This window comes from Molossus molossus, unplaced genomic scaffold (genome assembly GCF_014108415.1).
Source record: "Molossus molossus isolate mMolMol1 unplaced genomic scaffold, mMolMol1.p scaffold_m16_p_6, whole genome shotgun sequence".
NCBI lineage: Eukaryota > Metazoa > Chordata > Mammalia > Chiroptera > Molossidae > Molossus > Molossus molossus.
The window spans coordinates 113,198,890-113,225,795 of record NW_023425399.1 but is presented as its reverse complement, the minus strand read 5'-3'; the positions used below and the strand labels follow the sequence as shown (position 1 = coordinate 113,225,795).

At 47.6% G+C, this 26,906-nt stretch overlaps 1 protein-coding gene across 1 annotated transcript in view; it reads left to right on the top strand.

Moving 5' to 3' along the window:
• The window catches only part of RTTN (rotatin), a 105,987-nt gene that overhangs the window by 25,407 nt on the left and 53,674 nt on the right, over positions 1-26,906 (top strand). Inside the window, exons 10-26 of the mRNA XM_036244541.1 lie at positions 378-590; positions 1,784-1,896; positions 3,284-3,410; positions 5,829-5,954; positions 6,698-6,814; positions 7,754-7,893; positions 8,622-8,793; positions 10,179-10,278; positions 12,875-12,963; positions 13,337-13,454; positions 14,149-14,245; positions 14,920-14,988; positions 18,138-18,326; positions 18,900-19,139; positions 20,339-20,483; positions 23,701-23,855; positions 25,964-26,183. Coding sequence (XP_036100434.1) covers positions 378-590; positions 1,784-1,896; positions 3,284-3,410; positions 5,829-5,954; positions 6,698-6,814; positions 7,754-7,893; positions 8,622-8,793; positions 10,179-10,278; positions 12,875-12,963; positions 13,337-13,454; positions 14,149-14,245; positions 14,920-14,988; positions 18,138-18,326; positions 18,900-19,139; positions 20,339-20,483; positions 23,701-23,855; positions 25,964-26,183 — 2,430 coding nt within the window. The remainder of the gene's footprint in view (positions 1-377; positions 591-1,783; positions 1,897-3,283; positions 3,411-5,828; positions 5,955-6,697; positions 6,815-7,753; positions 7,894-8,621; positions 8,794-10,178; positions 10,279-12,874; positions 12,964-13,336; positions 13,455-14,148; positions 14,246-14,919; positions 14,989-18,137; positions 18,327-18,899; positions 19,140-20,338; positions 20,484-23,700; positions 23,856-25,963; positions 26,184-26,906) is intronic.

Below are 26,906 nucleotides of genomic sequence, written 5' to 3'. Positions count from 1 at the left end.
CCTGTTTCTCCGGAATATCCGAATATCCACAAAGCTGCTGTGGCCTACTTGGATCAGCTCAGTTCTGAAAACTACAGAGGTAGAAACAAGATGCAGGGCCTCCGGGAGCAGAATTCTGGGTGTTGGGGTGGGGAAGAAGGAGGTGTCCTGTGTGTCAGGCTTGGAAAAGAGTGGACATTTGGACATGACGTATTCTGGGCATAGAAATACTGTATTGAATAAAGCCGTACAGATAAATGATGTTTTGGGGAATAGAGTTTTCTTTAGAAAAGCATAGACTTTGAGATAGAGAATTACTAAAAAAGTTGAACTACATTTATAGTTTACTATGTTTATCTAAAATGTTTTTTTAATTGATTTTTTTTCAATTTGTCAAGGCAAGCCACTTCTTACCAGAGTCTATGTCAGCAGCACTGTTTCTGGTTTCCCTGGACATGCCTGTGTCTCTGGAGTACCCGCACATCCACGAAGCTGCCGTGGCCTACCTGGAGCAGCTGAGCTCTGAGAACTACAGCATTTATAAGCGAGCGGCAGAGGCCGTCCGTTCAGTTCAGTGTGCCTGTCACTTCCTGTCTGACGTCGGGAAGGAGGTTAAAGTTTTATTAATCCCTCTCTTAAATCCCTTTGATGAAGTATGTAGAACGTGCAACATGCACTTCTCAGTTTGAGGGACATGCAACAATTGCATCTGTTATTCGGAGGATCTGTTATTACTGTGGGTCAGTTATCAGAGTCAAGTGAGGATATGACTTGTAGGAAAGTAAAATGAACACTTTACACTAATGGACGGTGTATATATCATGAAACCGGTGGTATGAAAAAGTCAGTGGTCATTCTCAGTATCTTATGATCTATTAGTGCGTTGTCCTCTTTGAAGTGGTGGACTGTGCATGAAGAGAAAAACTCGACATAAACAGAATTATAAGGGCCATTTTAGTGCTTACTTGTAGACATTGTGTTTTAATATTTATAGACCCTTATTTACTCAAAGAGCCTGATATTGTTGTGAAATAAAGTCATGAACTAGCTCTAAGGCACAGGATGCCTTTAGCTACAATGTTACAGCAATCATTGTGTATTGTTTCTCATTCCTTCTAGAGACACTGTTAGGATGTTCGTTAGTATGTTGGCAGTGAAAGGGTTAGAGTCTTAAAGTAGACATTGACTGCAATAGTTATTTATTGTCTTAAAATAACAAATTGGTAGATCTTGTAAAAATTGGGACAAAGTTTTTTTTGGGGGGAGAGACTTACAGTAGAGTCCGTCTGGAGCCCATATTTATAATTTCTCTTTATCCGCTATTGTTTTTATTTTCTCTTTTTTTTCATTTCTTGATGCATTGGCTTCCTGTTTCCTCCATGACAGAATTTTGAATTGTCTTGAAGTTGAGTAATCTCTGGCTTTCTGCATTGCCAGTCAGCCACATGTGTGGGGTTCCTCGTGTCCTCGGGCCGTCAAGATGCTCGCAGGGCTGGGGGGCGTGAGACCGTGGGGCCTGCCTTGAGCTAGTAGTAGGGAGATAGGGCTACAGACAAGTTGTCGAAGGACCAGGCCACTCAGCTGTGAGTTTCAGCCTGCTCAGAGGTAAATGACAGTCTATTTTCCCACATCTTTCTTCCCAGACTGACAGTTTTAGGTATTTGTTGAAAAAATGAACTTAAGCAAATGTGAGCAATCTCAGGGCCTCTGAATAATCTAATTTCTTAAAGCTGCTTAGTTAGCTGTGGAGAATTTTGTTATATGTGAACTTGACATTTATTGTTTTATTCTGATTTTTTTTTAGGGCGAGAAGAATCTTTTAGAATTAGTGGAGCTGGCAGACCAAGCCTTGCATAGCTTTTCCTATCATCAGTACTTCCCCCTAATAAAGGAGGTCATCTGCATTTGTTCAAAGATGTAATATTTTCTTAATGTGATTACATTATAGGACATTGTTGTGTGTGTGTGTGTATGTGCATATGTGTGAAGTTAGGAGCAGTGAAAATGAAATTGGTCTTAAATCTTATTATTTTTTAATTTAAATTGCTTTTATGTGTGTCTGACCTTTAAACTGTACATGTATAGCTGTATACCTTTAAACTGTACATGTACAGCTCTACACCTTTAAACTGTACATGTATAGCTGTATACCTTTAAACTGTACATGTGTAGCTATATACCTTTAAACTGTACATGTACAGCTCTACACCTTTAAACTGTACATGTATAGCTGTATACCTTTAAACTGTACATGCACATCTGTATTAGGACACTTGACTGTTTGATTCAAGAGTAAACTCTTAAACTATCATGCTACAGTCTAAGTGAATTATCCTTGGATTTTATACATTTGTTTTGGTGTCCATTCAAACCAGGTATTCAAGCATATTTGCTTATTTATTTATCTTTAAAAATTTAAATAATAACTGAAATTGAAGTTTTTTTTATAATATACATGTGTTTTGTTATGTCCTATCCTTTTTTTTTTTTAATGGATTTTTGGAAAGTTTATTTGGGGTACATAGGAACAGATTTCTATTAGAACTTAGTATTTTCATTGCTTTTGCAAATAGCACATTCCATGGTGGTAAATATCAATTAAATATGTGTTTTTATCGTTTATATATTTTTCACCTCACACAATCACCATTTTTTGTGGTAACATTTAAGATCCACTCTCTTTACAAAGATCAAGTGTACAAGGCAGGACTGTTGGCTGTAGTCACCATGCAGTACATTAGACCCCAGAACTGTTCATCCTGCATGTCCCTGGCTGGGTTCTGACCAGCACCCCCTCCCCCCTCCAGTCTGCTTCTTGCTTCCATGGATTTGACCATTTTAGATCCACATGTAAGCGGGATAATGCACCTTTTATCTTTCTGAGTCTGGCTTATTTCATTTGGCATCATGTCCTTTCAGTTTATCCATGTGACAACTGGGGAGGATTTTCTCCTTTTTTAAAAGGCTGAACCTTATTTTATTGAATAAATACACTATGTTTTCTTTATTCATTCATTGATGGATGGACAAGATACTGATTGATTTTCTTTGGATATATACCCAGAGATGGGATTGCCAGGTCACATGGTAGTTCTGTTTTTAACTTTTTTGCGCAACCTCCCTATGTTTTCCATAATGATTGTACCAATTGGCATTCCAGGTATAGGTTTTTAAAGACTTTTTTGTACTCCTTGAGAGAATATTCTCTGCCTTGACACAAGTGTGTGCTTAGGTAAATACTGATACTGATTCCAGTATGAGGTAATTTTCTTGCCTCGGATGTCCGGGCATCCTCTCTCCCCAGCTGGAGGTCAGCGCAGGCCAGCCCGCTGCTGCAGGGCGAGAGTCAGAAGGTGCTGCTGCGCTTGCTGTCCCACCCGCTGCCGCAGGTGAAAGCCGAAGCCTACGGCTGCTGCCTGGAGGTCGTGAAGGTGGGCCTTCTGGGGGGTCGTGAAGGGGGGCGTCCTGGGGGGTCGTGAAGGGGGGCGTCCTGGGGGGTCGTGAAGGGGGGCATCCTGGGGGGTCGTGAAGGGGGGCGTCCTGGGGGGTCGTGAAGGGGGTCGTGAAGGGGGGCGTTCTGGGGGGTCGTGAAGGGGGGCGTTCCGGTCTGCGAGCTGGCTGGCTCGGAACGCCCCCCTTCACGACCTCCCAGAACGGGTGGCAGATGAGAAATTCTGCCATAAAAGCAGATGGAGCCATTGGTCAAATCTAAGAAATTTGTGCTATTAAATTCTTTAACTTAGTAAGTCTAGCAATTGAATTGCTGTATCAGAGGTTTTATTCAGAATTACATTTATTCTGTGTTGTTAAATGATGAGAAAATTGTAAGGGAAAGTACCAGGTAATTAAAAGTGATCTCTGGGCTCAGGAACAGTTTTAGGTTATTATGGCTTCCATGATTTAGTTTCAGGTCTGTTTTCTTAGTAAAGTTTTTTCTTTTGAAACATATTTGTTTTTCATGTTTTTAAATTATAAAATATTTCAGCATAGAATAGTACATAGAATATTAACTATTTCAATATTCAAAAAAATATTGTGTATAGGACAGTATTGAAAAATATGTTTCTTTGTACTCTTGAAATGTCCTCTTGAACACTGTTGTGAGTACTATCTGTGTATAACATGTTTACATTTTGTTCTTTTTACCTCGGATCCTTTTTTATTCAGAGAAATACAAATATAATGATTATAACTGAAGCTTCTTTCCTTTCTCTTCCTCCTTTCCCCTTCCACCAAGATGACCAGGCTTATAAAGTTGGCCACTACCCCCCCATCCATTGTTCTGTGTACTTTTACTATATATGCATGTCTTGATGACACTGTGTCATTGTTTTACATTGTACTGCATGGTTTTTGCTGTCTTTTCCTTTCATGTAATAGTAGGATTTGAGATCTACCTGGTTCATTCATCTTAACTACTCTTTAGCTTGAATACACTTTCTTTTATTTACTAATAAATATTTAGGTTCAGTCTACTTTTTACTAAAATCGTTTTTCAATATTTTCAATGGTTGTTGTGACTAATGGCACATATGTTTGAAAACGTCTTGACTTTAGCTTAGCTTTGACGGATAGTTTGTTTACCTTACTCTTGAATGATAGTTTTGCTGGAGACAGAATTATAGGTTTACTGCCGTTTTTCCTTTGCGCTTTGTGATGCTGCTTTGTCCTTGTTGTCATTGGGGAAAAGTCTGCTATCAGTTAATATAATTGCTTTGAATTTTTTTGTCTAGTTGGTTTTTACAATCTTTTCCTTGACTCATTACAATATGTCTTTGTATATGTTTTTTAAAAAGTTACCTTGTTTAACGCTTTTTAATCTGAAAACGTGTCTGCCCTTATTTCTGGGTAATTCTCAGCATTATTATTTCTCTTAGCCTTGCTGTGCTCCCCAGGGGAACGCTCACGAGAGCAGTGTAGACCTTATTTACCCGCTGTGTCTTCGGCTCTCGGCTGTGTTTTCCACATTCTGTGTGTGTGTGTGCGTGGAATTCTTCAGTGCTGTCGTTCACCACACGGTTCTTTCTTTAGTATATCTAATTTGCTATTTAAAAATTATGGTAAAATATGCAGAACAAAATTTACCACTTGAACCATTTTTAATTGTACAGTTAAGTGGCATGAGGTACATTCACACTTTTACGCAATCATCAACATTATTCATCTCCAGAACTTTTTCATTTTTCCAGATTCAAACTTTGTACTTATTAAACAATAACTATTCAGTTTTATTCCCCTCAGGTCCTGACAACCACCGTTCTACTTTCTTTCTGAATTTGACTCTTCTGGGCACCTTGTATTCGTGGAATCGTGTATTTCCCTTTTCATGTCTGGTTTATTTCACTTAACTTAGTATCTTCAGGGTTCGTCTATGTATTACATAGATCAGAATTGCATTCCTTTAAGGCTGAATAATATCCTGTTGTTTGTATATGCCACATTTTGTTTATCCATTCATCTGTCAGGTTCATTCCATCTCTTAGCTATTGTAGCCAATGCTTCTATGAACATGAGTATACAAATACACGTGTTTGAGTTCCTGCTTTAATTCTTTTGGGTGTGTAGTTTATTGTGTTATTTATTTCCTTTATGTCTGTCATTATGAACAACTTAAGAGATTTGGTTATTTAATTTATCAAAACTCTGCTTGTTGCAGAAAATAACATAATACATATCTTATGCAGAATCAAAAACTTGGCCAAGAGAATTTTTTTTCAACCTCTCGAGGTAAAAGAAAAGTTTCAGTGAAGTGAAAAATAAAATTGGAATTGAATTTTAAACTGAAGAAAGAGGAATCCTCTTGAAAAATCAGTGTCACTGATTTTTAAAAACTTTGTTTACTTTTACAGGAATGTTTAGGTGTCCATAATGTCACGAAACCTGTGTCTTCACTCTGTAGTGGAATTCATTTTCTCCTCCACCCGAAAGTCCTGTATGAAATCTCGGCGTTTGGCATCCAAGAGCCCAGAAATGAGGTACGGTGTGTCACGAGCAAGTACGGAATTCTTTCGACCAGCGGTTCTCACCCTGGGGGTCGTGACCACTTTGGGGGTCGAACGACTCTTTCCCAGGGGTCGCCTGAGACATAACAGTAGCAAAATTACAGTTATGAAGTAGCAACAAAAATAATTTTATGGTTGGGGGTCGCCATAACATGAGGGACTGTATTAAAGGGTCGCGGCGTCGGGAAGGTTGAGAACCGCGGCTCTAAGACTCAGCTAAATCAAGGTGATACTCTAGTGTGACTCGAGTGCGACAAGAAACACATGAAACCTGTCTTTGATGTATGGGTTCGGTCAAGTTGTGTGTATAAATAAAATGTTAAGGCTGGTCCGATAGTAGCGGGTTATCAGAACTTAGTACAGTTAGTGTCACTAACCCCCACTACTAAATTTGACTGGCTTAATGAAAAATAAATACATAAATACATACATAAATAAATAAATAAAATGTTAAAACGTGAGCATCTGAATACAGGAGAGATGAAACTGTTTCCTTAGGTTTTTCACTGAGATGTAGAGAGCGATCCAGTAGTTAGAGTCAGCAGGTCATCTCCTTGACGTTTTATTCCGGGGAGAAGGGCCTGAAGGGAAAGGGAATCCCCAGGGGAAGACTGGCTGGGAGCAGAGCGAAGACGAGGCTACAGAAATGGGAGCACCGGAGGGACGCGGTGTTGCTCACAGGTGTCCCAGGGGGGTGTTTGTCTGCTGTTGGGCAGGTGAATGCTGCTGCCAGGGCCATCCTGCTGCACCTGCTGCAGGGACGTCTGCTGATGGCGCCGCCGACCTGGGAGCGGTTCATGGAGTCCCTGAGCCCTGTCATCCCAGTGCTGCAGGTACGTTCCCGCCCGCTGTCTTAGAGAGACCGCACTGAGACGCGTGGCGGGGCTGTGACGGCACGAGCAGGCGGAGGCGCCGGGACAGTGAGCAGGAGGTGGGGGCTGTCTGTTTCCCGTAGAGGAAGCAGGACCGCTCCTGGCGTCCACCTCGTGCACCTGTGCGAGGGGTGCAGCGTGCGGGGCGGGCTCTGTGATGCGGAGGGCGGAGCTCAGCCTGCTGCAGGCATTAGGGCGGAGCTCACGGCTTGCAAGCAGACTTCCTGTAACTAAACCTGCTCCGTGGGCCCTTCCTATGCCATGTGTAGCTAGGATTTCCCTTTGATTGACGGGCTCTCGGAAACAGTGTTGTCAGCAGTCCTCGTGGCTTCAAGGAGCAAGGGACGTCCCGTTCCCGCCCCTCGGCTCCACACAAGTGTGTCAGCCACGCTGGCCCTGTCCTGTGGGGGCAGGTCTGGAGGCCTGGGAACAGGTTGGCATATTTCCCCAGAGTTCTTCAGTATTATTTAAAAATTTTTTTTATTCATTGATTTAGAGAGGAAGGGAAAGGGAGAGAGACAGAAACATCCATGAGAGAGAACATCGATCGGCCGCCTCCTGCACGCCCCCCACTGGGGATCGGGCCCACAACCTGGGCATGTGCCCTGACCAGGAATCGAACCGGCGACCTCTTGGTGCAGGGGTCGATGCTCAACCATGGATCCACACCAGCCTTCAGTATTATTTTTTAAATACAGTTTTAGATAGGTTTCTTACTTCATGTCGGTTATTTTGAAAAGTGACTTTTCAACTGAATTGAAAGAAATTTATGCCCTTCAGGTCAGTGTGATTCTTATTAAGAATAAGAATTAAGATTAAGAATAAGAATTCTTATTTTCAAGTTAGAAAGTCCAGCAACGTGTAAACCTCATTCATGTCTCTCCCACTGGACCCTGCCAGGGCCACGCCGACACAGAGGACCCTCTAGGGAGCTGCGTCCTCCTCCTGAGCAAGGCCAGTGCCCAGGGTGAAGAAGGGGCTCTGCCCTGCACCCCCCGGCTCAAGTCCCTGCTGCGGCTCCTGCTCGTGAAGAAGCCTTCGTAAGTGCGGCCAGGTCTTGGCCACAGGACCAGGTCCAGGGACATCCTAAGCAAGTGTCGTAATTAGCCCAGTCTGGGACCAGCTAGAACTGGGGGGGGTGAGGGAAAGGAAAGGGGTTCTTCTCACTGGGCCGAGAGGCAGCGGATGGGCGGGGCCACAAGCAAGGTCACATTCAGCGGACCTTGTTCCTAGTCCATTCCAGATTAAGTGGAGTTTTCCCATATATTGTCCACAGTATTTCCAAAGTATGTTCATATTCAAGGGGAATCTATTTGCTCCCTAATATCAGATCTGTACGCATTGCTGTGATATTAGTTATTAGTGATACTCCCTGGAGGCTCACCCTAACGTGTCCTCTGCTCGTGGTCTGCGATCATTTGTGTTGATAAAGATCACTGGACGAGTCAGAGTTACGGGTTGATTGGCAGACGCCTTGCGCAGGGGGACTCTGATACTGGCGGAGGTTCCCAGTGGTGCTCACTGAAGTTCCAGTTCGGCGAGTCTGCTGCTCCATGTGCGATGATTATTGTTCTCTATTTACGTTGTTTATTAATAAAAACAAACGCGGAAGGATGGTGGTACTTATACGCTAAATATCTACAAGAGAAGGTAAGGTAGTAACAGTGCAGTGGACGCAGGGCCGCTCCTGTGCTGCCACAGGGTCATCGTGGTGACTGCAGGCCTCTGAACTTGATGGGCACTTGTGTTTCCTGCTGTGTCTCCGCAGGGTCCGCTCCCTGGCACTGAAGATGCTAGCCTGCCATCTCACCAGGGAGGAGGGCGCCGAGAGAAAGCGCCCTGCCATGGATGCCCGGGTTCTCGCCAGAGCTGCTAATTTATTTATCGTGAAAAAGCCCATCGAACTCAGATTGGATGACAGGAAAGAGCTGATCATCAAGGTGACTGTGACTTCGGGTGTGTTACTGTGTGGCTGTTTGCTGCGTGTGCAGGTCACGTGTCCTGCGTGTCCTTCTCTGGTTTGTGTCGTGCGCCCGGGGAGGGGAGGGGGTCTCCCAGCGTGGGTATTGATGCCACTTTGTGTTCTGGCTTTATTTGGCGCGTGCACACAGTCACCTACTGAGTAGATAAATGCCTGCCACCTGCCAGGCACCGTGCCCTTCCCCTGCGGCACGCACGGACGCAGTGAGTTTGAGCGTGTCTGCAGCACGGCATCGGCTGCTGCAGTGGGAAGAACTTCTGTACGACTCTCGGGACCATGTGTCACTGCTCTTATCTTGGAAATTGTCCACGCTAGCGAAAAGGAAAAAGTTTCTATGACAGAAATTTTCAGCCTCTTTGTCGGAGGGAAGCATTAACAGGACAGGGGCAGAGCAGCCTGCACCGGAAGCACAGCTGCAGGGGCGAGAAGCCAGGAAACCCTTGGCGGGTGGAATGGGAATGGGAACGGAACGGACGGAGGACGGACTGACGGCTGATTCAACTGGCCCCACCCAGCACCCTGACCTCCGCCTCTGCCTCCCTTGCACGACCCCTCCCTTAAGCATTAAGCCCTTTCTGATCAGCACCAAATAATCTCAGGGCCAAAGCCTTGGGGCTACTGCCCACAGAGACAGAGTCTTTCAAGCTGGGGACATGCTCCGTGTTTTCCCATCCTAGGTGTTCGGGGCAGTCTGAGTCCCGAGGCCGGGCTGCCTCAGGGCTGCCGAGGCAGGGGGACTGCAGACCCTCCCCGGCCATGTGCTGTCCCAGCGGGACTCCCCGAGCTGAGCACTGGCTGTCCTCCTGTGCCCTGTGGGGGTTGCTGTTCGGATGGTCTGGTCCATGTCGGGGCCAGATAGCAGTGGGCGGGAGGGGGTGCCAGCTGCCCTTTCTCCTCCCCTTAGTCCCCGGAGCCTGCCACCTCTGACTCTGCCCTGGCACGTGCGCCCGTGAGGTCTGGCACGGGTGGCTTTGTTGGAATGCGGGCAGCAAGCCCCAGAGGGCTGTGCTCTGTGGTCTCAGTCGGAGGAAAGGAGTTCCCGCTGCGGCCCTGGGGTAGGGCAGTCTGAGTCCCCAGGCCGGGCTGCCTCAGGGCTGCCTGCTCCCCCTGCAGGTGTTTCCCTGAAGTTCAGGCCGCTTGGGCGTTCAGAGGTGATTTGACCCGATGGCTCTTTTTCTGAGATCCTATTGCTCCCTGACCTGGCACATTGTTGTTGCAGATTTACATGTAAACGTGCCGTTTACTTAAGTAGTGACTTTCTGAGCTGCTGTTCTTACGGTGTGAACTGTAGAGTTTTTGGGGAACTGGAAGTCAGTGAGAAAACTGTTCTCTTTTGGTTTGCAGTTGGAGGCTGTTGAAAAGGTGTATGAGATCTTTACCTCGGACGACGTCGACCTGGCCCTGAGGAAGTCGGCCGCCGAACAGCTTGCTGTGGTCATGCAAGGTGATCTCGGGGGGGGGGGGCACCTTTCACAGCCCTCGCGCTGGGAACGGCTTTTACGTTTTCAAAGAGTTGTTATAAAACCAAACCAAAACAGAGGATTTAGGACGACACCATATGTGTTCAGCAAAGCTCACTGTTTCCATCTGGCTCTTTAGAAAAACGTTTGTTGACCCCTGGTCTGTGTTCACACCTGTGGAATGTCATTCGGTGGAATCATCTTCCGTCTAAGACACTGTCCTGATTCCAACAGTGCACTGCCTGCTTCCCTGTTTCCCTGGAGTGTGGTGTGTCCGTTTGTCCCTGTTTCCCTGGAGTGTGGTGTGTCCGTTTGTCCTGTTTCCCTGGTGTGTGGTGTGTCCGTTTGTCCTGTTTCCCTGGTGTGTGGTGTGTCCGTTTGTCCTGTTTCCCTGGTGTGTGGTGTGTCCGTTTGTCCCTGTTTCCCTGGTGTGTGGTGTGTCCGTTTGTCCTGTTTCCCTGGTGTGTGGTGTGTCCGTTTGTCCCTGTTTCCCTGGTGTGTGGTGTGTCCGTTTGTCCTGTTTCCCTGGTGTGTGGTGTGTCCGTTTGTCCTGTTTCCCTGGTGTGTGGTGTGTCCGTTTGTCCTGTTTCCCTGGTGTGTGGTGTGTCCGTTTGTCCTGTTTCCCTGGAGTGTGGTGTGTCCATTTGTCCCTGTCTCCCTGGTGTGTGGTGTGTCCGTTTGTCCTGTTTCCCTGGTGTGTGGTGTGTCCGTTTGTCCTGTTTCCCTGGTGTGTGGTGTGTCCGTTTGTCCTGTTTCCCTGGAGTGTGGTGTGTCCATTTGTCCCTGTCTCCCTGGTGTGTGGTGTGTCCGTTTGTCCTGTTTCCCTGGTGTGTCCGTTTGTCCTGTTTCCCTGGTGTGTGGTGTGTCCGTTTGTCCTGTTTCCCTGGAGTGTGGTGTGTCCATTTGTCCCTGTCTCCCTGGAGTGTGGTGTGTCCGTTTGTCCCTGTCTCCCTGGTGTATGGTGTGTCCGTTTGTCCCTGTTTCCCTGGTGTGTGGTGTTTTCAGTTTGTTCCCTGTTGCTTGGAGAAATCAATCAAACAGTACCTTGTGGGGAGGTAAAATGATAATGTACTGTAACTGTATTTTCCTTAAAGGCTTATTTAAAAAAGAAAGAACCAGTAAAATACACAGTTAACTTTGTAGTGTTTTCATTCCATTCTTTGGGTTAGATCCCCCCCCCCCATATGTGACGTATGTGATGTACCTCTAATATTTGAGAGAAATGATAGCTTTGTACTGACATGACAGAGATTCCTTCTGCCTGGGAGCTGGGGCGTGGTTAATATTTCCACCCTGGCATCAGTGGGAACTGGGGGAGAGGAACTTGAAAAAACCTGTGCAACCTGTGTGCCTTTAATAACACAACACAGACTGCGGAAAACTAGTCTTCACAAAATGCGGAGAGCCTTGACCAAAAAGATTAAAAACTTAGAAAGTATTCTTTTAGAAATATTAACATTTCAAAAATATAGCGTATAATTTGGTGTTCACGATGTTGAGGGTGGTGTCAACTGCTCTTACAAACAAGGGGCAGCTGAAGATGGTTGCGATGGTGCCCACAGTGCGGATGTGCGTGCTCATTTCTCAGTGTGTGCGCTTGAAGAATGCAGGAGGGCAAATTAAGAAAATTTGTTTGCAGATTGTTAACACTTGTCACTAATCTATAAGCAGCTAGAACTTTGGAGCCAGTAGTATCTTGTGTGTGTCTGTCTGAGTCTGTCAGGACTTCTGCACAGGACACCATAGACCGCGTGCTTACGAACAGGACGTCCGTAGCTCATAGACCTGTAGACTGGGAGTCCAAGACCGAGGAGCCAGCGGACGGGTGTCTGGGGGGGCCGCTTGCTGCTTCAGAGACAGCTTCTCCCGTGACCTCGCTTGGAGAAGGGGCATGAGGGCACTAACCCCATTCATGAGGGCTCCACCCTCACGAGCTAGTCTCCTCCCCAAGTCCTGCCTCCTCATACCATCACACTGGGGTGAGGTTTTACGTCTGGATTTGGGGTGGACATGAATATTGAGTCCACAGCAGTGCACACATGCACATGTGTACTTGTTGAAAGGAGTCCATACTCTTCAGAAGTGTACAGAGGATGTTATGATCCCTTTCCCTTTATATTGCTATTTACAATTTCAGGTTAGCGATCTTATTAAGAGAAAAATGATGATGTTGCAAGCCATATTTATACATTACTTGTGAAGAATTCTAAACTTTTGAGGTGATGGATTTAGAAAAGAGAAGAATTGTCAATGAAACAATACAAAGATAGTAATTTGTCACATACAAATAAAATGATTCATTTGTATGTATAAAATTCTAGTACTTTTCAGAGTGTGACCTAGTTTTTTAATTATTTTTTTTAACAGTTTTATTTTTACAGTTCAGTAGTCAGATCTGATTGTTACTGAAAAGTTTTTAAATGTTTAGAGGTATATTAAGTAAAAAGTTTAGTTTCATCCTCTGATTTCAACACAAGGTATAACTTTTTAACGGTTTACAAGTTATGTGGATATCTGTTCTGTATTGTTAAAACTAGAGAAAATGTTCTCTAACTTTTGGTAATTTTTTTTGGTCTACAGATATTAAAATGCATGCGGTCGTGAAAAAGTTACGCTTAATTGACAAGATAGTTGAGTACTTGCAGGCGTGCGTGGGTCTGGACGGCGAGGTGAGACTGCTGTGCGTCCCTGGCGCCTTCACAGATGGTGTTTCATTAATCAGATCGGACAGCGAATGCCGCTGAGTCTGCAGGAGTCCTGGGCGTTTGTGCTGATGCCCTCTGCCTGCTCCTTTGTCTGTTGCTGAGAGTGGGGTCTCCGTGAAGAAGACTGATCTTAAATGTCTGTAGGATGTGTGAGCACACGTGTATACAAAGCTTATTTTCAGTGGAAAATAATATATTTGCATTTTTGTTTTACACAATTTTAATAAGCATAAAGTTTAGAATGAGACGGCGAGACTGTGACGAGACACGTTAGAGCCTGCTGTCTCGCCTTAGAATGGGTGGCCGCAGACTGACTGCCTTCCCCCCCCCCCGGCAGCTGCTGGAGTGCCTGGTGCAGCCGAGCCTCACGCTGCTGCGGAAGGTCCTGTACGCCGACCCCGCCGCCCGCCGGTGCCTGGCGCAGCAGGCTTCCGTCCTGACCCTGCTGCTCAGAGGTGAGAACACAGCGCTGCTGGCAGGAGCCCGCGTGGTGCTGTTTCCCTGGGAGACGGCTCCTTTCGTTGCGCTTAAGAATAGCGAACTCTGTGAGCCCCTAAACCCGCCGCGGCAGGAAGTGTGCACAGTTCTGTGGGTGCTTCCTGCAGCCTGAACAGGGGCCTTGCTGAGTGCCCGGCCAGCACCTGTCGCTGAGGACGGAGCTGAGCTGCTGCGCCTGCCTGGTCGGACGGTGCCCCCCGTCCCGAGCCTCGGTGTGGCTCCTGATGGTCGTCACGGGCGTTCCGGGTGGTTTGTAGCGGGCGAGGCAGCCAGCCGGAGCAGCACCAGCGTGAACAGAGCTTTAAAGTCAGCCCAGGTCCACGGTTATGTTCACAGGAGACCTTTCAGTGAGCAACCGAGCCAGTGAGACGCGGTCCATTAGCTCCTGAGGCAGTGACAGTGGACAGTGTCCTGAGTGGGTGTGCTGGTTCCCGCGCCAGCAGCGGCTGTGTCCCCTGGGGGCACCGCCCCACACCTGCCCGCAGACACTCGTCGCAGCCTCCAGGTGGTGCACACGCTCACCCTGGAGGGCCCCGCCCATGTCAGTGTGGCCCTTGCCCTGAGGGCGCATCTCTTCCTCCAGTGAAGACGCTAAACTTCAGTCCATCCTTTCTGTGTCTCATGATGTTACGCTTCTACCTTCTATTTCAGTTTCCTTGATATTTCATGAAGATTGTACTGTCGTGACTGAAGTCGGAGCATTGTTTTGTCTCCTGTTATTTGACGAAGTATCAAGAATGGATGTGTGGTGAGCGCTAAGAACTTAGGTTTCTTACTCACTATTTCTCATCTCAGATTTCTGATGCAGCCTTACAGCAGCGCATGGACATTTCTCTGGTCCACGGGCGACGCTCTGACCGCTGAGCCAAACCGGCCAGGGCAGCGCATGGACATTTCTGACTTACAAGGCTTATGCTTGCTGTCTGTGGGAGACATACCACGGACGATTGGGGGTTTGAAGAAGCAGTATTAAAAAGTCCATTGGCTTAAAAAGTTACCCTGAACTTTCATTTTTTGAACATTATGAAGTACTGTATTTAAAATTCCTGCAGTAACTTTTGTCAGTGATAGTTTTCAGTCAGTACTCTCCATTTTTCATTATTTTCTTTAATACTTTACCTTAAAAAAAGCCTCTAGGGAGATGTTTAGGATGATGATACCTGTTTCCACTGACCCTGAGCAGGAGGGGACACCCCACCTGCCAGCCCAGCCCCGCATGCTGTGGCTCGTTTAAGTGCGGCCTTCCTGAAGGGAGCCTGATCCGCTCTCCCTGGGACCTGGGCGGGCAGATCTGTCCAAGCTGTGCTGCGTGGCAGAGCCACGCGCCTTGGGAGTCGAGTCCGGGTGGGCGGTGGAGCCAGCTGTGTCATTGGACGGAGCTGCCGTCACTCAGCGCTGCCCTTTGGTGCCCTCCCCACCCAGGTCCGCCGGCGCCCCCAGCCAGCCCGCCTCGCCGGCAGCCTTCAGTTTGCCCGTGTCCGTGTTCAGAAGGTAAGGATTGCTCTCTTCGTTTTCGTGAAAGAGAACGTGTTACAGAAATGGAAACCAGAGTCTGCCGTCTGTCAGTTTTCATCTAGCATTTCATCCAGCGTCGTCTTCAGCCACATTCAGCAGCGGTTACCCCTGAGCCTTCCCTCTCTGCCCCCCTCATTTATTCACTTACATGTCGTTTTTCTCTCCTGAGCCATTTGTAAATGTTTCAGACGTCATTTTACTTTCCTCCTAGTTATTGTACTGTCTACCTCTTTAAGTCTTAAGGACCCCTTCCTATATAAGCACTGTAGATACAACATAAAATACACAAATCATAAGAGTACTGTTGTTACATTTTTTCCAAACAAATACCCCCATGTAGCTAGCGTGCACATGAACATACGGAACACTGCTAGCATGCCGGGACCCTGCCCGCTTCACTGCTCCCCACCATGCACGAAGGCGGTGCTGTCTGGATTTCTGTTACTATACGTTACTTTCGCACTTTATGACCAGGGCATACTGTTGTATCAGCTCCTTTGGCTCCACGTGGAGAGAGGTGCCTGTGTCGGTCACGGCCGTGCTCTGCAGGGCTCGGGGTGAGAACGTGCCGCGGTGCATCGTTGGCGATGGGCGTGTGCTCTGAGCACATGGGTCGGAGGATATTTATGTTCCGTAGATGCTTCCCAACAGTCCGCAGTGGTTGTAGTGGTCTCCCCCCAGCAGCAGCGCGTGCCCGCTGCTCCGCACCGACCCGCCCTTGGAGCCGCACCGCCCGCTCTGTCCTTGTGTGAGTGTCCACCCAGCTTTGCAGAGCCAGAGGCAGCCCTGGCCGGACAGTAGGGAGAGCGGTGCGTGCACGGTGCACGCCAGTGGGACACACAGCCTTTGGGAACAACGCTCCACGCAGCAGCGTCTTGTAGCCCTGATGCCGAGTGAGAGAACACAGAGCATACGCTGTAGACTTCATTTATTGGAAGTTCTTCAGCAGATCACGATGGTCTGGGTGAGAGAAGTCAGAACAGTAGTTTCTTCTTGGAAGAGGGTAAGGAGAGTAATTAATTGACAGGAAAAGGAGACAGACTTTCTGAGAGGATGGAAGTGTTCTGTATTTTATTCTGGGTGGTGGCTACACATGACTATGTATATAAAAATTTATCAGGCTACATACTTAAAACCTGTATATGTTAAAGGTAAATATGTTATATCTCTTTAAAAATATTTTTTATTGCATTTTAGAGAGAAAAGAAATGGAGAGAGAGAGAAACATCGATGTGAGAGTGAAACACCCTTAGGCTGCCTCCTGCACACCCCCCGGGCATGTGCCCACCTTTTGGTGCCTGGGACCATGTTTAACCAACTGAGCCACACCGGCCAGGGCAATATCTTAACAAAACTGACTAATTTAAAAACAACATTTCATAGCTTGGTAGATATATTGCGTGAAGTCTAATCATTTCCACTGTTGTATAATGTTCTATTGTTAGACTATATACTCCAATCCATTTTCCTGTCAGTGTTTGGGGCGACCCTGTGTTTCTGCTGCTGTGTGCACTCCTGTGAGCATAGTTGTGCAGGTCTCTTGATATATGTGTGTAAGAATTCCTCTTGGATACATTCTTAGGAGTGAAATTTCTAGATTGTAGATGTCACCCCCTCTTTGTGGTTTTGGGTTTGCTAAACAGTAAACATCACACAACTACAGCAGGTCTGCTTGGAATGAGAGGACGTGTGTGGGCGCCGGGAGCTGTCTCAGCGTAGGAGCCCGTGTTGCACTGGGAAGATGGCCTCTAGTCAGTGTGCACAGGCCTCGCCTCCCGGCCCCACAGGCACGTCACCGCGACAGCACTCGGGCGCTCGGCGCTCTGGCTTCCGCTGTGCCGCATCGCCCGGTCCAGATGCAGGGGTCATCCTCACGCTCAGAGCAGCTTAGTGAGATTGTGGACCGTCCACATCGGCTTGGTTGTCCTGGGGAAAGAGCCACAGTTCACTCAAGACCACGTGTCCACAGGAAAGACGAGGGCTCGTCACCCCTCTGCTCGCAGTAATGTCACCTAGAATCATCGCCATCTGGTGGGTGTGTTGCCGCTCTGAAACTGCTCATGTCGTAGTGCCCTTGGCTTCTTACTTTCTTCCTCCTGTGTTCTTTAGGCTTTATTTTCAGCTTGTTTTCTAACTCACTGAAGGATTGCCCCCTGACTGACAGCCTCACCTCTTTTCCTGGTACAAGTCCTGTCGGCGTAGCCCCTGGGTCTTTAGTACCTTCTTGCTCTGGCATAGAGTGATGTCCAAGGTTCATTTCTGACTTCCTCAGACCCAGCATGAGCCATTTCTGTAAGGAACCTTGGTTACCTTTGTGGAAAATTTCAGGTTTTAAAATGCATTATTTCTACTTAAATTATCAGACTGATTTCTATATAGAACTCTACCTTTGTCTCTTATTGAGATGCATGAAATGAAAAAGCATACAAAAGTTTCCCATGGAAATCTTACCCGATTGTATTTATCTAACATTAATCACAATGCATGAATTAGGGGTTTGTGATGTGTTTTACTAGCAAAGTTATTCTTCAACATTTGAACACGCTAGGCGTTGCTGTCCTGTGAAACACGGTTAAATTAACTTTGATTGGTTAAGAGATACGGCTATTGAACCAGTTCTTAGATCTAAAAATATTTCTGGGTTCTCTTGAGGACACAGTGATTAAGTTTATTGATGATGGCAGCTATGTGCTGCAGTGAAAATAATGGTGAACATGGGCAATTCACTTAGCCCCTTTGAGACTCATTTCGATGATCCGTACAGTGGGTATCACATCCCATGGCCTATACTGAACGCTTGGTAGACAACACACCGTGTTTGCGTACAGGAGGCGCTCGTGTTTCAGCTGTCCCCCTGTTACGTGTGGTTCACTGTGGCCACGGGGCTCGGTTTCCAGGGGCATTAGTCATCTCTGCACACAGCCCTGGTACAGCGTGGAATGTGTCAGTCCTCAGGAAAGAGTGTAATGCAGTGCTGTGGGGGTTAGAGGAGGTAAAGAATGATTGGAAGCTGATCTCTGGTTTTCTGTAGCATGGGAGGCACAGAGCCAGCCCTCAGCTGCGGCGTCCTCTTGAATAGCCTAAGAATTTGAAAGATCGTAATTGTTTGCACACGTTCTCTCCAGGTACCACCTTCCAGTACGTGCACTCGGCCACCATGCCGTGAGTCCTCACTCCACGGTGCTGCCGTTGCCTGTCGAGTGCTTGGCCTTGAAGCCGGTCTCGGATATGCTGAGAATAGCCTGGAACCTGGCCTGGCACCACGGGGCCGACAGCCTGCTGGCGCACTTGCGCTCCGAAGTGACAGTCCAAGAGTAAGCCGCCGATCGGGCTGCTCCGTGAGGCCCCATTTTCCTTAAGTCGAGTACTGTTTTTCTTCTTTTACTTGTTGTCATCTGCTTCTCCTTTGGCACTGAATATAGTTTTTATTTTGTTTTAAAGATCACATGTGTTCATTACTTTTTAAAAACTATCACACAAGAAAATGAAAAAACACAGAGCACCTATGCTATTTCAGAGATGATACAGAGTTCAGTTGTTAATCGATGTAAATCAGTAGGAAAGTGGATTAGAGCGAAAGGTCAGTACGTCCATGTAAGACTGTCGTCATGACTGTGACGATGATGGTTGCTTCTGATACCCTAACGTTCTCAGCTGTCAGTACTTTCTCATTTGAGTGGAATTGCTCTGTGGCTGCGTAAGCAGGGAACGGTCCGTGTGAGCACTTGGGGTGCTGGTGTAAGAGCCCAACGTGGGCAGATACACACGCGGTTTTCTTTCCGCTGTGGGTCAACCTTTAATTAAAGAAAATGAAGATAAAACAATTCTGGTGTAAGTTGACAATTAAAGTGAGCTATTATTTAAGTAGCTTTTTTCTACTTGTTTAGATTTCCAGACACGTTGACGTTATCCTCAGAGGACACGCTCGCTGTGAGGGTGACACACACAGCCAGTGGCCTGCGGGACTGTCTCCACGCCATCGTCCAGGCTGCGGCCCACGGGGACGTGAGGGCTGCTGTCACCAGCATGAGCTTTTACTTCCTGAACGACAGGTTGTCGTTCAAGGGCGGCCCTGGCCCGTACGGGGCTGCCTTGAAGTCCTTGGCCTGGCACACCGCACTGAACAGGTCAGTGGGCGCTCAGGTGTGCCCGTTCGAAGGCCGGCCTGCCCTGGGTTTGGGTCCGTCTGCACCCCCGGGGGACACGCGCACGGGCTGTGCTCTTGCTGTTGCTGTCCTGAGAGAAGTGCTGTCTAGAAAGAACCACCAAAGGATTGCTATCACCTGCAGTAGATATCTAATAACAGCCAAAGAGGGAACATTTTAACTTAATTACTGCATTGTAGAAGGAATTGTTAAGCTTAACAATTTTTAAAGTATCCTTATCAGAGACCATTGTGTTATCTAGTGTAAGTAAATGACTAGGCTAAGACCTGAACAGTGTGTGTTCCTGTCCGTGTTACAAATGGCTCCAGAATCACGGACTGAGGACTGGACGTGGAGCCCTTTGCAGGCGGCTTCACTTTGCCTGCTGTGGTTTGCTCCTGGGCATAGGGTCTCATGGTCCTTTGTGCCGTGAGTTCTTGAAGCTGACGCCTGGTGCGGAGGGCTGCGCGGCTGCTGGGTGGACTCGTGGGCGGCTGCTGGGCCGGCTCGTGGAGGTCCGCGCGGCTGCTGGGCCGGCTCGTGGGCAGCTGCTGGGCGGGCTCGTGGAGGTCCGCGCGGCTGCTGGGCCGGCTCGTGGGCAGGCTCGTGGGTGGCTGCTGGGCTGGCTCCTGGAGGTCCGCGAGGCTGCTGGGCGGGCCTGCGCAGCACGTTCAACCGGCAGGTGGTCGCTGCACTGGAAGCCGCCAGACGAGCAGGCTCTGGTGGCTCTGGCAGGAAATGCTCGTCAAACATCGAGTTCGGAGATTCCTTCACCAGGTCAGCTCCCAGGAGTCAGCTCTCTGACTCCGCCAGCGCTGCCTTGGGAGAGCCGATGCTGACGTTGGCGGGGTTCTCAGATGGTCAGACACAGCCACTCTAATGCTGAATCATGTAAAATTACAATGAATGAATTACAAAAATCGAGGTAACGGTTATGCAGAAGTCACCGCTGTCTAACTAACTATTTGACAGCTCTTCACTGTCTGTGCTCGGGCTTGTGTGTCCTACGTCCGTGCTGGAGAAATGCTGCTGTGCGTCTGTCCACAGCCGTGTCTGGTGGAGCCGTGGGCGTTCACGCTGTGGCCGTGGCGACGGCACATCAGCGCACCCTTCTCAGCGCCTGCTGGCTGGCTGCCACCCGCTGTGAGAGCTGGCAGCTGACTGCTGCCTCCGTGTCGCAGGTTCTTGCAGGTGCTTCCCGCCTGCACTGAAGACGAGAGACTGCTGACCGATATCCTCCGCTTTCTAAGTAAGCTGCTGAAGGAGCAAGGAAAACATGCATCGGTGGAACTTCTAACCTGGCTCCTAGAATTACTTCTTAGACCTGTAAGTGTTGTTAGGGAATTTGGGTTTTAGGGTCGACAGGGGCCGTATTTGAACATCTTGAGTACCAGGTTACGGGGAAGGGAGGTGTCCAGGTAGCCAGTGCTGTGGTGCAGGGCCCATAGCAGCAGGGCCTGGCGTGCTTGTGACCAGGCTCGCGCACCGAAAGTCTGCAGGTGAAGGGGCCTCAGGCGTGCTGTTCAGCAGACTGTTCTCTGAGCTCCCCGCTGCAGGTGTATCTCGAAGCGGGGACTTTGGGGGGGCGTGCGGACAGGGATGTGGAGAGGCAGGGGCGGAGCCAGGTGGAGCAGGGAGGGTGGGGTGCCGGTGAGGTTGGGAAGGAGTCGGGGGGTGCTTGCTGCGATGTACGCCTCCCCCCGGCCCCCTTCCGGCCCCCCCCCCCCCGCTCATCTCTTTAGCTGACTGTTCTGAGGAAACTGGCCAAGAAGCTAGCTAACCCCTCTGTTATTGGTTTATCTATGTTTTTTCCAAACACTATACGAGTTTACTTAACCCAACCAAGATAAACCTTTGTACAAGTAATCACAAAAAACAAAACCAAAAGAACAACGTAAAAATTGGAAAAGAGGGCCTACATTGATGAAGAAGATAGTACACACCTTAAGACAAATCTATTCCATTATACCTTCGTCCACGTAATGATATTTTGCTAATGTATAAAATGACCTAGAAGTGGTGAGTTTGAACATCTTCCTCACAGAATGAGCTTTCTGACGGGAGTTTGTAAAAGTGGGACCGTGATTCAGAGCTACGCTGTGTCTGCTGGCCACCCCCGCGGGCACGGGGGCGCTCAGGCTCAGGCAGGGCCTGCGTTCTCCTGTTGCAGCTGGTGGTGGCGCAAAACTGGGTGTGACGGATGGAAACTGCTTCAGAGCCGTCACTACAGAAACTGTTGCCTTTTGGAGGTCAGCAGTGACAAAGTGACGGCCCACGTATTGGTTTAAAATTAGGATCGAATACTAACGTCTGAGGACAAAGCCCTCAGGTATGGGAGCACCTGAGATCGCCAGGCGTTCGTAGGGACGTGTGTCCCCTTCTCTGCCGTACTCGAGGAACGATAATCCGTCTCCTGTTTCAGAAGCGGGCGCTGCGGCTCGCTGAATCTCTGCTACCATGGAAATCCAGACAGGTTCAAGGGGGAGTCTCAGCAATTTACCAAAAGCAAGTTAGAAGCAGAATGGGATTATTCGGAGAAATCTTAATTCCAGGTTAAACATACTGTATTGCTATTCATATATGAATCAGTAGCTTCTATTAAATTTTTGTATATCAGAATTAATAATTCCTGATAGTCAAGTTATGTTTTACCAAGATGATTTTGCAATAAAAACAGCTTGTTTACTTTGTCAAGTGTGTATGGGGGTTGGAGGGACTGTGGGTCTAAGTCCACCTTTGGTTGTGTGGGGCTTTTAATACATATCTATTTTTATGATTATATTAAGTATGTGTCTTGATTGTTTTATTCATATATGAAACGTGGAAGTTGTAGTTATGTTTCATGTGGTTTTACTGGATCCAAATGAGGAAGTTCTTGCTCAGGAAGAAAGGAAAAGCTGGGGAGACAAAGCTGTTTCGGTGTGAAACCAGTAGTATAAGCGAACCCTTTGTCCCCACTGCTTCCCGAGGCCACGCTGCCCGGCTGTGCCCTGACGGAAGTGTGCCCTGCGCCCTGCGGCGGCCAGGAGTTCCCCTCCCACTTTTCATCTCTTTTTCCTAAAGAGAATATGGTTATTCTTTTTAATCCTCATCTGAGGACATTTTTCCATTTTTTGTTCAGATAGAGCAGGAGGGAGAGAGAGGAAGAGAGAGAGAGAGAAACATCGACGTGAAGGGACACATCGAGTGGCTGCCACCCGCACGACCAACCAGGGCCGGGGACAAACTGCAACCGAGGTACGTGCCCTTAGTGGGAACTGGACCCGGGTCTCTCTGGACCACAGGCCACCACAGGCCAACGCTCTAACCGCTGAGCCAAACCGGCCAGGGCGAGAATATGGTTATTTTTGAGTTGAGTTCTTTAGGTGAAGGATTGTATAATAACTAATTACATTTTGACTCTCTCTCTCTCCGTATGTTGTATATGCGCTGTTGACTGACAGTGCTGGAACAGAATATTAACTAGCTTTGCAGTGAAATGGTTCTGAGATTAAATCCTTGCTCTGCCCTTTCTTAGGACTTTGGACAAATTACATAACCTCTTTATAAACCTCCGTTTGTGTGTAAAATAAGAAAATGCAGTTTTCTCTTGTAATCAAAAAGTTTAATGAAATGCCGTTTTGTTTTTGTTTTTTTTTCAGCACACTGCCTATGGCATTATAGATAGATGGTTAAGAAACTCTATATCAGTTAATGCTGGGTTAATGTAATAGTTTCTGTTCTCTCAATAACATCAGAAACAGCCGTATTACCTTTCTTTTTTTTAAAATATATTTTTTATTGATTTTTTTTTTTTAGAGCAGAAAGGAGAGAGAGAGAGAAACATCAATGTGCGAGAAACATCCATGGGCCGCCTGCTGCACGCCCCCTACTGGGGATCAAGCCCACAACCTGGGCATGTGCCCTGACTGGGAATCGAACCGGGACCTCTCAGTCCATGGGACGATGCTCAGCCTACTGAGCCACATCAGCTGGGTCCTATTACATTTCTTTAGTTATACTTTTTTAAAGATGGAAAACAGGAAAAACTTTGAGTAGCATCAGTTTTGCTTGTTCCTAGCCTAGCAGGTTGGGCAAGGGGGCAGCAGTGGCACCCTCGGCGTGGGCTGGGTGCCAGGCTCCTCACGCCCTGCGGAGCCGGCGCCTGACACACTCGCTGGGGACAGCGGCATGTGCCCCAGAAGCACTGAGCTAGTGTAACCTTCCTCATCATTTCATTGGTTACGAGTGGATTTTTTCACTTGACCTCAGTTTTGTTAAAAATACAGAATTCTATTTATACTCACACGTGCAAAAAGAGGAGGGTGGACCAGCGTGCTGGAAGCTGCGCTCTGTGGCGCGATCACGGGTCGTGCTGCTGCCGTGTTTGCCGGGGTTTCTGGACTAGACGCGCTTTGCGTTTGCTGGGAGGACGCACGCAGCACCTGAGCGTGCAGAGCGGCCGGGACGCAGCACCCCAGACCTGCCGGCTGCGCGGACGGCCTGCACGGGAACCCGCGCACCGCTCGGAGAGTGACTGTTCTCTACCCGTTTCGTTTTCCAGAGTCCAAACCCGCTGTTAGACCTGCTGGTTCTGACAGAGTCGCAGGCACGCGAGGAGGCGGACGACGCCCGGACCGCTGTCAGGCAGCAGCTCCAGAAAGCGCTGATGGCCCTTCTCAGGGCCGTGCTGCTCGGGTGCGCGGCGGCCACCGACAGGTGCTGGTGCCTCCCTGCGGGTGCGGGGCCTTGGCAGGGAACCGAGCTTTCTCTGCTTTTCTGAAGAGTGTACTTCTCAGTTGCTTCACATTAAGAGGAAGACAGACTTGGATGGTAACAGTGGGGTGGTCTGGGCTGTCCCGGTGGCCCTGGTGCAGCTGCTGCGGTCGCGCTCGGGAATTCGGTGGTTCTCCAGCCCCTAGTCCTCCACGCAGCGGCCTGCGCAGCATGCCCTTGCTGTGGCTTGACAGATGTGTCTGCATTAATGGTTTGCAAATGTCTTCCTGTGCCTGAGTAGTCCCTGGTGGATATACCGCGGTTTGATGGTCTGTGTACCTGTTGGTAAGCATGCGTGCCCCCACCTGGAGGATTTTGAGTAGTGCCACTGTGAACATTCATTGACAAGTTTTTGTGTGAACATGTGTCGGTTCTCAAGATTATCCCTAGGACTGAAATTGCTAATTCATGTGATAATCTGCGTGTGACTTTTGAGGGAGACCTCACGGTTGCCCCAGCAGCGACACCATCTGACATTACCTCCAGCGATGCGTGAGCATTGCCCTTCCCCCCCTTCTGTGCCAACGCTTGTTGTTAACATCTCTGGAGGAACATCTGTTCAAGTCCTATTCCTGTTTTTGAATTGGGTTGTTTGGTTTTTGTTCTTGTTGCTGAGTTTTTATATGTTCTGGGCACTAATTCCTTATCAAATATGTGACTTGCAGATTTTTTCCCATTCACTCTCCTGGTAGTGTCCTTTGATGCAGACGTTTTTAACTTGAGGAGCTCTTCCTGGGCTCCGCTCCCAAGGCCCCGCTGGGGGGAGGCCCCACCTCATACTCCTGATGCTTCACAAACAGGTGTCGAAGCACCTGAGTCAGCCCCACCCCCTGAGTAGAGCCAAAAGATCAGCCCCTTACCCTAGTCTTGTGCCAAAGGGCAGTCTGTTACCATGAGAAATTGTTATGTACTTTACTCTTAGTAGCTCTTTTATACAAATGTTTGATATATAATCACAAATGAAGGGCATTGTGAAGGAGCAAGAAAATGTTTCCCATAATTAAGAGAAAAAAGTCATTAGAAACAGATCCATAGATGTCAAATATGAGAACTTTATTTTGTTTTAAATATATTTTTTTATTGATTTTAGAGAGGGGGGAGAGAGAAGAACATTGATGTGAGAAAGAAATGTCAGCTGGCTACCTCCCACACACATCCCGACCAGGGATCGAACCCACAACCTCTTGGTGCATGGGACAACGCCCCCTCCAGTTCAGCACCAGTGATATAAGGGCAGGATGAGAACGTCTATAATGCTAGTAGTCTGATTACTTTGTCGCTGACCTGTGAGAAATAAGAATTTATATACATATTTCTGAAACTTTAAAAGCATCTGGATGACAGATATATAAAGATTATGACCTTTAAAAATTGTATACATATACACCTATCGCATTGGGATGGAATAGGTAATAATATAGTCAGTAATTGTCAGTTTTGGAGTCTAAAGATCTGTAAAACTAGAAATTTTAGATTTTATTCTGTGTTTTCTTATATAGTAATATTACTTCTTCCAGGAGTTACATCTTTGGATCCATGCCTAGCTACTTAATTTCAGAGGTTTTGTTTTCTAATAGAAAATATCTCTTGATAGTTCTGATGGTTTTGTAGAAACTAGATGACAAATGAATTAAAACATTTTTTTTCTTTTAGCTTTCTGGGCAAAAATGCATTTTAGTCAATTAAAAATTCAATTTTTTAATGATAGTGAATGATTAAAAGTACAGGTTTAGTATATAGCAATTAAACTTATTTAAAATATGCATTGAATTTTCCATTCCAATTTTGGGGGGGGGGTGGCAATACCAATATCCATTATGTATTTCTCACTGTAATTATTGCTGGTGTTTTGCCTTCTATACCCAAGATGGTGTGTTAGCTCTGCCTTTTTTTTTTAACTCTTTTTGATCAGGAATATTTTCTGCCTTTTCCTTTAGTTCATGCTTCTCTGACACAGTATTTGTTAGGAGCCTCAACCGCCCATGAGACAGTCACCCATGAAGTCCATCATCTCGTGCTGTGGCTGATTTCTTTCTCCTTTGCCTTCGCAGGAAGTGCTTGGAACTGTTCTCTGTTTTCCAAACGCGGCTGGCTCTGCAGCTGCTCCAGTGCCTGAGAGTCACCGACGCTCCTCACTTCTACGGCCTCCCGTCCCTGGAGAGGACCCTCCGAGGCATGGCTCACCTCACAGCGCTGCCGGGGTGGAGCGCACACTCCCCCCACGCCGCGCCGCTCGCCCTCTGCGGGAAGTACTTGTCGGGGCTCCTGGAAGTGAGTGCGGGGGTGGAGGCGGTGGCGGTGGCGGTAGCAGCCCTGACAGCAGCCCGCAAGCAGCGGTTTTCACTGTTTGCCGGTTGCCTCCTGTGTGCCAGGCGCGAGCTGAGTCCTAGCGGCTCTCATTAACAAACATGTACATCACTTTTAAGAATACAGTAATCTTCAAGAAAAATGTACGAAGTCTCACATTTACGTCTTCTCGTTAGGGTAGTTTGTTCATCGACTTATATTGTGTAACCTTTATATTTGTGTAATAGAACACATATGCAGAAAATTCATAAAATGTAAATGTAGCCCATTTACCACGTAGTAATACCCACACAATGACCCCCAACCCCAAATAGAGCACAGCGGGCACCCTGGAAGCGCTGGTCAGACCCTCCCCGTTCTGCTCCCCTCCGGGAGGGGCTGTTACTTGGGTTTCTGGTACGCACTTCTGCGCATGTCTTGGTATTTTCACCATTTAATTTTGGGTCCACGTGTACGTTAATTCCTGATTTGTTTGGTTTGCAAAATGGAGTCAGATGTCTGGCTCCTTTCAGCATGATGCTCACAAAGTCACGCGTTCCCTGCTGGGAGGTGGAGTTCGTTCCCTTTCCCTCCTGTGAGTCCTCCGCCACAGTGTGGAAGGGTGTTTATCTATCTATAGTTTAGAGCAGTTGTGGATATTGCTGCTATGGACAGTCTTATCTTGGGGAAAGTGGATACTTGTGATTT